This window comes from Microtus ochrogaster, linkage group LG1 (assembly GCF_000317375.1).
Source record: "Microtus ochrogaster isolate Prairie Vole_2 linkage group LG1, MicOch1.0, whole genome shotgun sequence".
Lineage (NCBI taxonomy): Eukaryota > Metazoa > Chordata > Mammalia > Rodentia > Cricetidae > Microtus > Microtus ochrogaster.
The window spans coordinates 6436574-6450101 of NC_022027.1; the positions used below are offsets into that span (position 1 = coordinate 6436574).

A 13528-nucleotide genomic window follows, 5' to 3' on the forward strand; every position below is an offset into this window, starting at 1 on the left:
CTCCTCCTCCTCCTCCTCCTCCTCCTCCTCTTTTCTTTCCAGGGCTCTGCCCTGCCAGCTCCACCAACCTGAGACTCCCTAGACTCCTCTCTGTCACTTGCCTTCAGCAAAATCTCCAGGCACTGTTCCAAGTCCCCCTTCCATGGCTCTGATATGAGCTTCTGCTTAGAGGTAAATTCTAGACAGGGAGGGAACTGTCATGGAAGTCCAGGCCTGTACTGGCTGCTGCCCAATGTGTGGAAAGAACTGTTTTATATATTTTTGTTCAGTTGTTTACCGAAAGAGAGCCACCCTCGAGTTTGTCACACTGTGGTTGGCAGTGGGGGATGCTGACATTTTATGTCTCCTGTCACAATTGATGCAACAACACAGTTCTCTGCTCAAAAGGGATTTAGGGACAGTTTATTCTGGAGCCAAATATAGATGACCAGAGCCCAGGAACACGGGCTCATGTTGCCCCAAATACCGTGTCCCAAAATGTTAGCAACAAAAGTTAGGAATCACAGTATTTTTTAAAAGACATCATTGGGAACATCAGGCTGAGCAGCGACACAAAGTGGGGAAGTCTCTGCTATAGGCTTTAGATTTTACCAGATGACATTCTTGACTTTTGGTTTGGTGGAAGCTAAGAGGTCTGTTTGTGCATTCCAAAAAGAATTTTGCCTTGGTGGTCACAAGGATGTTAGGTCAAACACAGAGCTAAAGACAACCAAAGGTAATGTGCCTGTAACATTCCAACTGTCCACAGCCATGGAAGTTCTGTTGCGTTAACAAGCGTGTGGAGCTGTTCTCACAGGTGAGGTTTTCTCATGGGGACTTCAGCTCACAGAGCCATCAGCTTAGTCATGTCTTATTGATTGTGATGAATATGTGGTCTGACTTCTGTCATCTATGTTACGTCCTTGGGTCTCATATTTAACATTTCCTGATGAGCATTGGTAATGGCTAAATGCTGTCATAGGTGTTGCTGGTGCATCCAGCTGTGTCCTCTCCACTTTTGTTTTTTTTTGGGGGGGTGAATGGGGATACATAAGGTCCATGTGGAAAATAAAGATTTTGAGGAGATACTGAAGACTGTCAAATGTGGTGATAGGTAGGGCACACAAAGTGCCAGAAGGAAGCGGCCGAGCCATGCCTGTGGTTACTAAAGCATTCACATGCCAGTGAGAGGTAAGCAGAAAAGCCCGGGGTAACCCATGACTAAGAGTCTCCTGTGTGCGAACAAGCAAGGACAGAGCAAACAATGACTGCAAAGCTAGAGGGGCAGGCTGGATGGTGTAGGGCTGGTGGGCACTTGTAAATGACCCTGGCATTTACAGAGGGCAAGAAGATGATACCAAGAACATTCTGAACGAAGATACGGCATGATCTGGCTTCTGTTTAGTCCTGTTCCTCTATCGTCCCCAAACTTCTGATGATCAGATGGTTTGGCATGCACAGCTCCATGGTGGTAATACAGTTTGTGGTTTGCTGTAATAATTCCACAGCGGACTTAGACTATACTGTAAGTTGTGTGTGTAGCCTGTTCCTCAGGTATAATCTTTATATCCCACAACTGCCTCTGCAGTGCCAGCATTAAAGGGGAGTGCCACCGGGTCCTTCCTTCAGCTAATTTTCTTCCTTCCTTCCTTCCTTCCTTCCTTCCTTCCTTCCTTCCTTCCTTCCTTCCTTCCTTCCTTCTATCCTTCTTCCTTCCTTCCTTCCTTCCTTTTTCTTTCTTTCTTTCTTTCTTTCTTTCTTTCTTTCTTTCTTTCTTTCTTTCTTTCTTTTTTTAGTTTCGTACAGGCTCCCTGGTTGTTGGTTCATACTCTGTGAGCTCCTGTGAGCCTGGGTTAGTTGTTTCTGTGAGTTTTCTTGTGAAGTCCTTGACCCCTCTGGCTCCTACAATCCTTCCTCTGTCTCTTCTACCGTGTTCCCTGAGCTCTGCCTAATGGCTGTGGATCTCTGTATTTGCTTCCATCAGTCACTGAGTGAAGGTTCTCTTCTGACTGTGTGACGACAATTGGGGTCACCAATGTGATCAGAGGAGTTGGCCAGGTCAGGCTACCTTTCCACTAGTGCTGGGAGTCTTATTCTTTTTGTTTTGTTTTTCAAGACAGGGTTTCTCTGTGTAGCTTTGGAGCCTGTCTTGGAACTCGTTCTGTGGACAAGGCTGTCCTTACTCATAGGGATCTGCCTGCCTCTGCCTCCCGAGTGCTGGGATTAAAGGCGTGCACCATCACCACCGGGCCTAAACATAGGCTCTCTTCTTTTTTTCTGAAAGATGTATTTATTTTATGTACATTGGTGTTTTGCCTACATGTATGTCTGTTTGAGGGTGCCAGATTTCCTAGAACTGGAGTTATAAACAGTTGTGAGTACTGGGAATTGAACCCAGGTCCTCTGGAAGAACAACCCATTCACTTAATCGATGAAGCATCTCTCCAGCCCCACTGGGAGTCTTAGCTGGGGTCTGTGTAGATTTGTGGGAGTTTCCTTTGCACCAGGTTTCTACCTGACCCCAAAATGGACCCTCTTTCCAGTCATGTCTTTTAATACTCTCTCTCTCTATCCACTCTACAACCCAAACCCCCAAGTTCCTGTCCCACCCACCCCCATTCCACTCAGGAGATTTCTTCTGTCACTTTATGTGTCCCCTTTGGGCCCTTCTTGTTCCCTAGCCTCTCTGAATCTGTGGATTGTAGCATGATTATCTTTTACTTTACATCTAATATCCACTTCTGACTGAGTATATACCCAAGTTTGTGGGATTCCTCTGGAGTTGGAGACAGAGACCAGCAGTAGCCCTGGTGCTGAGATGAGACTGGGCAGGCCACAGGAGGGTCACTCATAAGTTGTGAGTGGTGCAGTCTGAGTCTTAGAGGTAGAAGTCCGCTGGGACCTCCCCGTATCAGCAGGATCAGGGAGGAGCTAGAATGGAGTTGACCTGAAAAAGGGTCACGGGGTACAGAATGCAGGGAGGGGTCCAGTTCTGCGGCAGGCCAATCACTCACCCATTCCAGACAATTTTTTTTTTTTTTTTGGTTTTTTTTTTGAGACAGGGTTTCTCTGTGGTTTTGGAGCCTGTCCTGGAACTAGCTCTTGTAGACCAGGCTGGTCTCAAACTCACAGAGATCCGCCTGCCTCTGCCTCCCGAGTGCTGGGATTAAAGGCTTGCGCCACCACCGCCCCGCCTGACAATTTTCTTAACCATCTATTTTACTGTAGCTTGTACACATTCTCTTCGGAGGCCTTCTGCTTTTCTCTTGTAGAGGTCAATTTTCATTGTGTGCTGTGGAGTGAACCAACAGATGTTTCCTGAAATTTTTCTTTCAATAACAAATCTTTTCCCGAGGTATGCGCGTCTGCTGTTCTAAAAGACAATGCACCTTTTACCTTGGGCTGTAGGGCTTTGTGTGACTTGTAAGGCTTGTTTTCATTAGCATTCATATCTTAATGAGGGAAGTTTATTTATAAACTGACTGGTATTTACCAAAAGAAAAGTATCTTCCTCTTGTATTCAAAGTCTTATAGTGGCTGATCTGCCCTAATCCATACTGTGCTAGGCATTTTTAGTATCTTTAGGTTTTTTTTTTTTAATTATGGGATATATAACCATAAAAAAGCCATGCAGATTTTAATTGCAAAGTGAGCCGTAGATCCATACCCCTCCTAAAAGAATCAGCTCAGAACTTTCTTCTGTTCCTTGGGTCTCTCCTACTGGATAGGAGGAGGTCTTTATCACACTCCCCCCTCTCAACAGCACCCTGCTGAGCTTCCCTTGGTCTACGCATCTGGGTGTTTTGTCTGCATTATGTTTTGCCTGGATGTCTCTGAACTGGAATTACAGACAGTTCTGAGTCAGCATGTGTGTGTTGAGAATTAAACCTAGATCCTCCAAAGAGTCATAAATGATGAGCTATTGCTAATGTAGCAGCCTCTTAACTAAGTTTTTAAAAGGATAGGAACTTTTATATAAATATGAAAATGATCTTAAGTTTTTGTCAGTCACACTGCTTGGGATTCTGGGTTTTTAAAGGGCAGGGAACGTGGGTATGAGAAGTGTTGAGGCACCAAGTGATAGTCACGGAATTAGGTATTTTTCTCTTAAATCTTTCTAGGTTTTTAAAATGTCTAATTCTGATAAAACCTTTCTTATTATAATGTCTAGAATATTGTATATAAATTAAAAATCCTTGTATAAATTGAACATGAAATTCAACAAACTAAAATTTAAGGTGTGTTATCTCGCTTCTGTAACGTATTTGTATATTGCTTTATCCTATTTATCTTTTTTCTTTCCATTCATATACACCTACTTTTCAAACATTACCTACAGCATTTCTACCAACTAGTAGAGGCTATTTATTAATATATGATTTACTTTGTGCAGAGGGAAGATTGTTTCAGCAAAATGTAATTATTTTAAGAGTTAAAAGAACTACCAAAGGATATAAATAAAATGACAAATATCAGTGTTACCTTCGCTCATATATACACATTTTATAAACCACTGAACCTTCCTATGTATATAGAGAAATACAGATCTTTATTCCAAAACGTTGAATGGGAAGATATATCCATCTTCCTCTTTCTAAACCTGTCTGAGAGCTGGGAAGCTAAGTCCGTTTCCATGTGTGTTGCATTCTTTCTCAGAAGGAACACCTAAGAGGCCTTAGGTGAGAAAGCATCCCGGGTCAATCTCTCTGGTCTCTTGTGCCTATCAGTTACAGTGACTGCTGCCTAAAATACATCAGTCTTGTAGATGCTTTGCAGTACTTAGGGGATAGGAATCTTGGTAGGGCCAGGAGTTCCTCTGGCACCCCACTGATCTCCCTGGAGGGGCTTCTGGAAGAAGGGCACTGGTTTTTACCATGTGGAAAAGTGCAGCTTCTTGACCATTTCCAAAGTCTGACAGAATCCTTTGCTCCCTAGGTCTCGGCATTTCTGCTTCTCTTTTACCCACTGAAGACCCAGTGCGTATCTTTGTCCGCACCCACGGCACAATGCTGCTCTCTCTCTCTCTGTCTCTCTCTCTCTCTGTCTCTCTCTCTCTGTCTCTCTCTCTCTGTCTCTCTCTCTCTGTCTCTCTCTCTCTGTCTCTCTCTCTCTCTGTCTCTCTCTCTCTGTCTCTCTCTCTGTCTCTCTCTCTCTCTGTCTCTCTCTCTCTGTCTCTCTCTCTCCTCTCTCTGTCTCTGTCTCTGTCTCTCTCTCTCTCCCTCCGTCCTTCCCTCCATTCCTCTCTCTCTCTCTCTCTCTCTCTCTCTCTCTCTCTCTCTCTCTCTCAATTCTGTTTTTCAAGACAGGGTTTCTCTGTGTAGCCCTGGCTGTACTGGAACTCACTCTATAGTTGGGGCTGGCCTTGAACTCAGAGATCTGCCTCCTGAGTGCTGGGATTAAAGGCATGTGTCACCACCCACGATGCTCTCTTAAAATGAAACCTTAGAAGAAAAGTCTTCAGATGCACCTGGCATCAAAACCCTCCCCAAAGAAAGAGAACACAAAATCACGTTTTCTTTCCTTAACATAAAATAGGGAAATAGAACAGAATAAAATTATACTACCCAATAAATATACTGCTTGTCATCATGATAGTCTCAAATAATAGGAACATTCCTTTTCTTTTTGGTTATCTGGAAGGTCATTCCCCATCATTGCACTGTCTTATGTACATATGATATGTTATGTTATTATAATCCGCGGGGTGAACTTTTCAAGCTGACGGACATCCCCCTCTGCTCCTGTCTCTCAATTCTCACCCTGCAGCAGGTAGAGGAGAGGCCTGGATACAGACTTAGAGGCAAAGGCCGTGCCTTAGACTACAGAGAGCAGTGGCATCTGACACATGGATAGCATGGTGGTTTCCAGCCTGCATTCCCACGGATTTGAAACAGACCAAAAGTTAAGGAAGGAGAGGCCAAGCGTGAGGGGCCCCTCCACTCCGTTTCGATCACACCAGCTGCGCTAAACAACCACCACAACAATAAAACACAGCAACCAACTTTGTTTATGTGTTCAATTCTACATAAAGTTGTGTTTTAATGGAGGCTTCCATTATACATATGTGAAAATCAGGATCACAGTGACAAAGGTGCTTGTGACGCAATCCTGGTGGGTTAGGACCCACATAAATGACTTATGAAAAGGTGTCACCTGACCTCTACACACATCCCAGTAAATGCATTTCTGCATTCACATACAAATGAACATGCACACACAATAAAAAGAAACAAAATTGTAATGGTGGCTCACATCTTTAATCCCGGCACTTGAGAGGCAGAGGCAGATGGCTCTCTGAGTTTGAGGCCAACTTGGTCTACAGAGCAAGTTCCAGGACAGCTAGAGCAGCACAGAGCAACCCAATCTCGAAAAACCAATAAATAAATCACTGAAGAACATATGTATTATATGTACATTTGAAATACTATTTTCTATTAAATGTCTTTTCTATTCAATATTATAATTCCATGGTATATAAACTAAGCCCCTCCTTCAAATAATATGTTGGCTGATTATCATTTGAAGACCTCAAATGATAGTCCAAGTTTAGGTGATTTATTTAGACTCTCAGTGTTTTTAGTCAAAGGATTGCAGCTGAAGGGAGCAGATATGAATCTTGAAGCTTCCTAGACCAAAGCAGGGTCTTCTAGTGGTTGTCACCCAGCCTGCCTCTCCACTCCACAGAACAGTGAGGTTGAACATGCCAAGTAGCTTCAGCTCAGTCCCGAATCAGGCCTGGATTTCACAAGAGTTTTACACACTAACTCTTTATTGCTGTTACTTTCTTGTTACAGTGATCATCACACAAATTTATTTTAGCCATTCTAAGACTTCAATAGCAATACAGATTACTCAACTTTAGTAGTAAATTATTTTCAGATAACATTAAAATTCACCTTATTAGGCAACAATATCTAAGATAATTTTAGATAGTCAACTTTATTTTATGTCTAGCTGAATAACATGTATACACTACAATGTTTTCTGAAATTAGTGACTCCCTGCGTAAGACAAGGTTTTGCTTAAATCCTCACAGCAGATATTTTACAGCAACATTTTATTTTATAATTCTTGGCTTCTGCTTGCTAAAAACATAGGTGGGTAACATTTTTTTCAATTTCAGACATTTTAGTAACATATAATTCTGAGGTTTCCAGAACAGAAAGTTCCCATTTTTAATCCTACTACTACAAATTTAAGAATATGTTTTATCTTCTGCAATGTAGGCATTACAATTGTTATTTTGCTTCCATTAATAATGAATACTAAAGTTAGAGTAGTCTAGTTTAGAGATGGTTTTTTCATTCGAAAAGTCTGTCCGGTCGATGCGAGAACTAGGGCTTCCAACCTTGCTCAGCCAGGCCTTCCTGCAAAACAGAAACAAACAGAAATGAGCATGCACAGCACACACACTAGCAGACCCGTGAGAGCTAATAAGGGGAGTTCACATTTGTGATGCATATTTGCACATAATGTCACAATGAAGGGCGTTATCCTGCATACATAACGCTAATTAAAATAAATAAATTGCTTACTTTGTATATGCTGTTCTAAGAATACTACAAAATACAATATACAGTTATACATGGATAAAGAAAAGGTAATAATTTAAGCAATTTATTTTATAGTAAGATCGTTATTCCTGCCCCAAAAGAAACACTTTAAGGCCATTATTACTTAGCTTTTTTAAGTTTCAAAATATTTTTACAAAGTGGTTAGTAGTCAAAGCAATTAATTCACCATTCTTTTCATTACCAAGTATATGGTAAACCCATATGTACGTGTGCGTGGACACATACGTGTGTGCATTGTGTGTGTGTGTGCATGTGGAGGCTGGAGAACAACTGAGTATTGATCCTCAGGTGCCATACACTTTATTTTTCTTAAGACACGGTCTGTAAGAGGCCTGGAATTTCCCAGGTAGGCTCTGCTGGCCAGTGGACCCAGTCTCTGCCTCTGCAGCCCTGGGGTTGCCAGCATGAACACCATGATCAGCATTTTCCTCACGTGGGCTCTAGGGATGAAGCTCAAGTCCTCATGCCCACAGGCAAGCACTTTACCAACTGAAACTCGCCCGATCCCATAAGAATGCGGCTCTTAGAGACAGTGATGGCCCGAGCCCAGCTGTTACAGAGAACGGTCCCTCACAGTCTTGAAGGTGCTCCTTGCCGTGAAACCACCACTGTATGGCGATGTGCAGCGGAATCTCACACTACATTAAAGCTTGGACTGAAAACTATTTTCTGGACAAAACCAATTGTCTGAAAACGGCTCTTAACCAGGGAAAAGAATTCCAATGACTCAAATTGGCTCTTACTTGTGACTTTTGCTGGGTGAGGTCAATTTTGCTTCCCCACCCCATAGGCTAGATCATCAATAGTTACAGATTTCATTTCTTTTCTTCATCTAATTAAAATCTTAAAAGTGAAAATTTCACATCCTTAGTTACATTTCTCTTGCTGTGATTAAACATCATGGCCAAGGCAACTTATAAAAATGATCTATGAGCTCTTGGAAAAAACAAACTAGTCATAAAATTTCATATAAACATATGTTAGTTACCGTATTCCCATACATTCCACATCTACATAATATCCACATACATATAAATGTATGCATATATACATACCATCACCACATTGCCAAGTGGTATAGGTGACCAATTCACTAAGTACTTAGGAAGCATTTCATGCGCGGCATATTCTAGGTGCTTGCTTGCATACACAGCTACTTACAATGCAATTTGTTCTCTCGGGAGCTTACGTCTATTAGGTAAGTTTGGAGAATGAAGAGGGCTATAAGGTTCTATGTGACATGCAAAGTGCTTTGTACAAAGGAGATGCACCAAAGGCACGCACACTGGAACGCACTTGGGCAGATCACCGTGAGAGCAAAAGCATTTCAACTGCATTCTTAAGAAAATGCTAGCAAATTTGCAAATTTTAGATAAGCATAATTGAAACAAAGAGCTGCTGGGGATGTTAAATATATAAAAATGGTTCGGGTTTTGAAATACTGAAAGAAAGAAAGTCTTCAATGGACAAGTCGTAAAATGGAAGATTTATTTGGAATATTCTTCTTGTACAGACTACTTTAAATTGATGTATGAGATGTTTATGCAATAGAAAAATGGGCAAAAACTATGAGCGCTTAAAAATAAATATAATTAATGCAGGTAAATATCTGAAAATGTTCACAGTTTTATGTTAAAAATTCAAATAAAGAATGAGATACTATTTAGCATGTGTCTGTTGGGGGGGGTATTAGAGGGAAATGTGGCTGAGCTGGGTCTCTCCACCTACAACACTGGGGCTGGGGACTGAACTCAGGCCATTAAGATTGGCAGCAGGTACCTTTACCTGTCAGGCCATCTCGCCAGACCTTATAACACTCTCAGTAATTTAAATTTTGTTTTACAGAATTTCATACATGAGAACGGAATGCGCATCATTTTTACCACTTCCTCTCCAATTTCCCCCATGCTTCCATCCCTCCCCCTCAAATTTATGACCTCTCTCTATTATAAATTTTAATAATTTTATAAATTAAAAAATTAAGCTTTATAAATTGCAATTTATAAATAGAACTGGTGAGTCCATTTAGTATTGCTTATATGTGTAAGTGTTGAAGGTAGACCACTTGGGTTTGAATAACCTTTCAGGGCCTTGTCCCTGGAGAAGACTGATTTCTCTTCTCTCACCTGCCATTAGATGCCCGTTGCTCTTTATTTAGGGGTGGGGCCTTGAGAGATTTCCCCTGTCCACATTAGCATGTCAACTAGTGTTGACTGCGAAGGTCTTGTTTAGGTGGAAGCACTGTTGAGGTTTTATGGGTCCAGCGCCCTGTTATATATAGAAGACACCGTCTCTCAGCAGGCAGATGTCCTGGTCCTCTGGCCTTACAATCTTCCCACCCCTTCCTCTGAGATGTTCCCTGGGCCTGCGGTGTACGGGTCACATTGTGATGTGTCAGCTGGGGCTGGGTGTCTTCACCTCCTATACCAACCAGACAAACGGTGCTGTGCAGAGAAGGTGTGTAGCCTTCACTCAGGAGACTGCGCTACTGAGGCCCATAAAGAGGGCGATGACAATGCCCAGTGTTCCAGCAGCAGTCCCAGCACCTGGAGGGGATGTAAGTGGCGCTTCGCAGCCTCTATGTCCCCCTCAGCTCAGGGGGACGACTGAGGAGGAAGGACAAAGCGATGATAACTGGTGGGACACGGCCCAGGGGAAGTTGCATAAAGCAGGCATACTCATTAAGTTTAGTTTCTTCTTTAGATTTACCTGTTTGTGCATATGTGTGTGTGCTGTGGAGATCAGAGCACAAGCCCTGAGAGCCGGTTCTTTCCTCTCACCATGTAGATCCTGGGACCTAAACTCCCGTTACCAGGCACGGCGGCAAGCACCTGTACCAATAGGCCATCTTGCCAGCCTACGTTTTTTTTTTTTAAAGGATTTATTTATTTATTATGTATACAGTATTTGCACAAATGCCAGAAGAGGGCACTAGATTTCATCACAGATGGTTGTGAGCCACCATGTGGTTGCTGGGAATTGAACTCAGGACCTTTGGGAGAACAGCCAGTGCTCTTAACTTCTGAGCTATCTCTCCAACCCCGCCAGCCCACTTTTTAGAAAATAAAGAAGATACATCTTCTCTTTCAAGAAAGGAATATGATATATATATATATATATATATATATATATATATATTTATATATATAAATTGAAGAGCGATTTGTGTGTAAAGAGACATCTACATGAAATAGCCTCCACATTCAGTTCACAGCAATGTGGGAGTTAAGCTAATTTTCTGCACTCTAGCAGGTGCACAACAGTGCAATGGGAGGCCTTAAGATTACATTGCGCTTCCTTGGATGCTGGTCCTGCTAAACTGGCCAAAGCCAGCTAAGCCGGGGTCAATGTCTGGGCCAATAGTTTCTCAACAGTGACAACCCATCTGAGGAGAGATTCAAATATTTTAACAGATATTTTTGGATGAGAATCCCACCTCCCCTCACCTAAAATGGACATGTCTACCAGCTTGTCCCTGAGTTCTGCTTCTGTGTTGATTAGGATGAGCCAAAGAATCGGTTTCCCTTTCCAGCCTGATTGTTGGTCTCTGAACACCTTTTCTCTTGGATCTATTACATTCTCCAGGAAAAACACACCCAATATTCCTGCCCACAGGGCATAGTCCTGAACAGGCTGTCCTGGGAGTCTGTGAAGGTTATGGCCTTGAGCCAGCTAGTTTTATGCCAATTTGACACGTTAGTCATTTAGGGAAGAAAGAACCTCAGTAAAGAAAACACCCTCACCAGATGGGCCTGCAGGTGGGGCTATGGTGTATTTTCTTGATTGACTTGAGAGTGCCCAGCGCACTGTGGGTGGCCCACCACTGGGTTATATAAAAAAGCAGACCGGGCAAACCAGAAAAAGCAAGATAGTACGAAGCACTCCTCCATGGCTTCCACTTCAGTTCCAGCCTCCAGGTTCCTGCTGTGACTCCCCTGAATGGTGGACTACAGGTTGTAAGATGAAATACACTCTTCCCGCCCAGGTTTGACCTTGGCCAGTGTCTTATCACAGCAACAGAAACCCTGACAGGCCCAGTGCGCATTAAATCTTAAGTATCTCTTTGACAAAGATGTGCAAGTCTACCTCACTCATCCCAGTTCTCAAAGTTGCTATAACTTTTTCTCCCTTTCTTAGACTTTATAGATGTTTAATCCTTCAAGAAAATCCTTTGTCCTAGCAAGCGGAGTTTATGTAGGGGTAAAAGTAATTGCACATGTTCAAAATGTAACATTTTTAAAATATGGTTTTATCCTTTGTATTTATGACTTTGGGGCCAGCGAGATGGCTAAGTAGATAAAGGCGTTTACTGTCCAGCCAGACAACCTGAGTTCAGTCCCCAGCATCCACGTTTGGAAAGGAGAAAAATGATGCCTGAAAACTGTCCTCTGCCCTCCACGTGTGTGCAGTGATGTGTGCCCCACAACGCTCTCTGGCCTCCCTGTCTCCCCCCTCCTTTACACAATTAAGATGTTCAAAAAGGGTGTCTTTAGCTTCTGTAGAATTAGGTAAAAGATCTCCTACTTTTTCATGGTTAGACATTTTCTCCAGTACTTTGTACTGAATAGCTTAACTTTGCCCACACACTTGAAACGCAGTTCCCAGCACATTCAAGACTCGCACATGCTCCTGATGATTTCCTCGACATTCTGTCTGGCTGCACTGCGATCTCTGCTCTCTAAGTCACAATAATAGATAATAATAAAGTTAACACAATGACTTTAGAGCACATTTTAATTCAGTCACGTCCCTATCTCCTTCAGTAACTTTACTTTTGAATGTTGTCATATATAGTCTTCTAGATTATAGCATAATTTTAACTATTCCTGTCGCATTCCCTTTTAAATATTACACCCATTGGGAGAAAACTCACATTCTGTCTTAGTTACTTGTGACAAAATATTTTATAGAAACAACTTAAAAGAGGAAGGAATTATTTTGGTTCATGATTTCAGAGGTTTCAGTCCAAGCTCTCATGGTCCCATATACTTGGGCAGATCATGATCTCAGAGGGTTCAGTCCAGGGTCTTGTGGTCCCATACACTTGGGCAGAACATCATGGTGTCAGAAGCATGGAGCTTCTTTGCCACATTATGGATAAAAAGCAGTGAGAGTGACAGAAAGGAGCTAAGGACAAGATGTTCCTGAAGAAGGATCCATACCAGGAATCTACTTCCTTTAGGTAGGCTGTAAGTTAACCCTAAAGTTTCCATAATTGCCCAACATAGGGCCACTAGCTGGAGATCTGAATTTTAAAACATGATTCTGGGGGCTGAGGGGCACTACCTGTTCAAATCAAAGTGTGTTTGAGTAGCAATCTTATCAAGAGGAAAACTTCTGGGCTGGAAAGATGTCTCAGTGGTTAAGAACATACTGACTGCTCTTCCAGAGGATTTCCAGCACCCACATGCAGCTAGCTAACAACTGTCCATAACTCCAAGATCTGACACCCTCACACAGACATACATGCAGGCAAAATATCAATGCAGATAAAAATAAATTATTTTTTTTAAAAAAAAGAGTAAAAATTTTACTACTTTTGTTCACATCTTTAAGCGCCTCACTCAAAGTTTGCAGTTTGCTTAGCTCAGGGTCTCTGCACCTCTCAATAAATTCCTACTTAGTTAAGCTTGACCTTTCTTGCTATTTTGAGTAATATTTTAATCTTGTAGGAGCTTCTAGTTAGCTCTAAAGCTGTAGCTGGTGTCTTGCTGAGTTTTGCTGGGGTGTAACATTTCTTGTTTTCATTGGTTTCCTCTGATTTACCTAAGGACCATCCGTGTGTGATGGTTTTCTGATTTGTCAGTTATTTCTACACTGACTGAATAATTTCAAGTTGCTCCGTATGCTGGGCTCCTTTGCCACACTTCCCGCTCACTGCATTCTAGAGCATGGCTGCAGTAACTGTGCAGAGAAAGACAGGGGCAAGGGCAGCATCCCCAGATGAGTGAACAACATGGCGAGGATCCTTCGCT

The 13528-nt window shown here is 42.3% G+C and overlaps 1 protein-coding gene across 2 annotated transcripts in view; it reads right to left on the reverse strand.

Moving 5' to 3' along the window:
- Positions 1–6726: 6726 nt before the first annotated feature.
- Positions 6727–13528, reverse strand: part of Acyp2 (acylphosphatase 2) — a 175371-nt gene continuing 168569 nt past the window's right edge. For both annotated transcript variants that reach the window (XM_026785128.1, XM_005359177.3), the window contains one exon: positions 6727–7346. Coding sequence is in view for 1 of the 2 variants with exons in the window: in XM_005359177.3 (XP_005359234.1) it covers positions 7232–7346 (115 nt within the window). In the remaining variant the exon portion in view is untranslated. The remainder of the gene's footprint in view (positions 7347–13528) is intronic.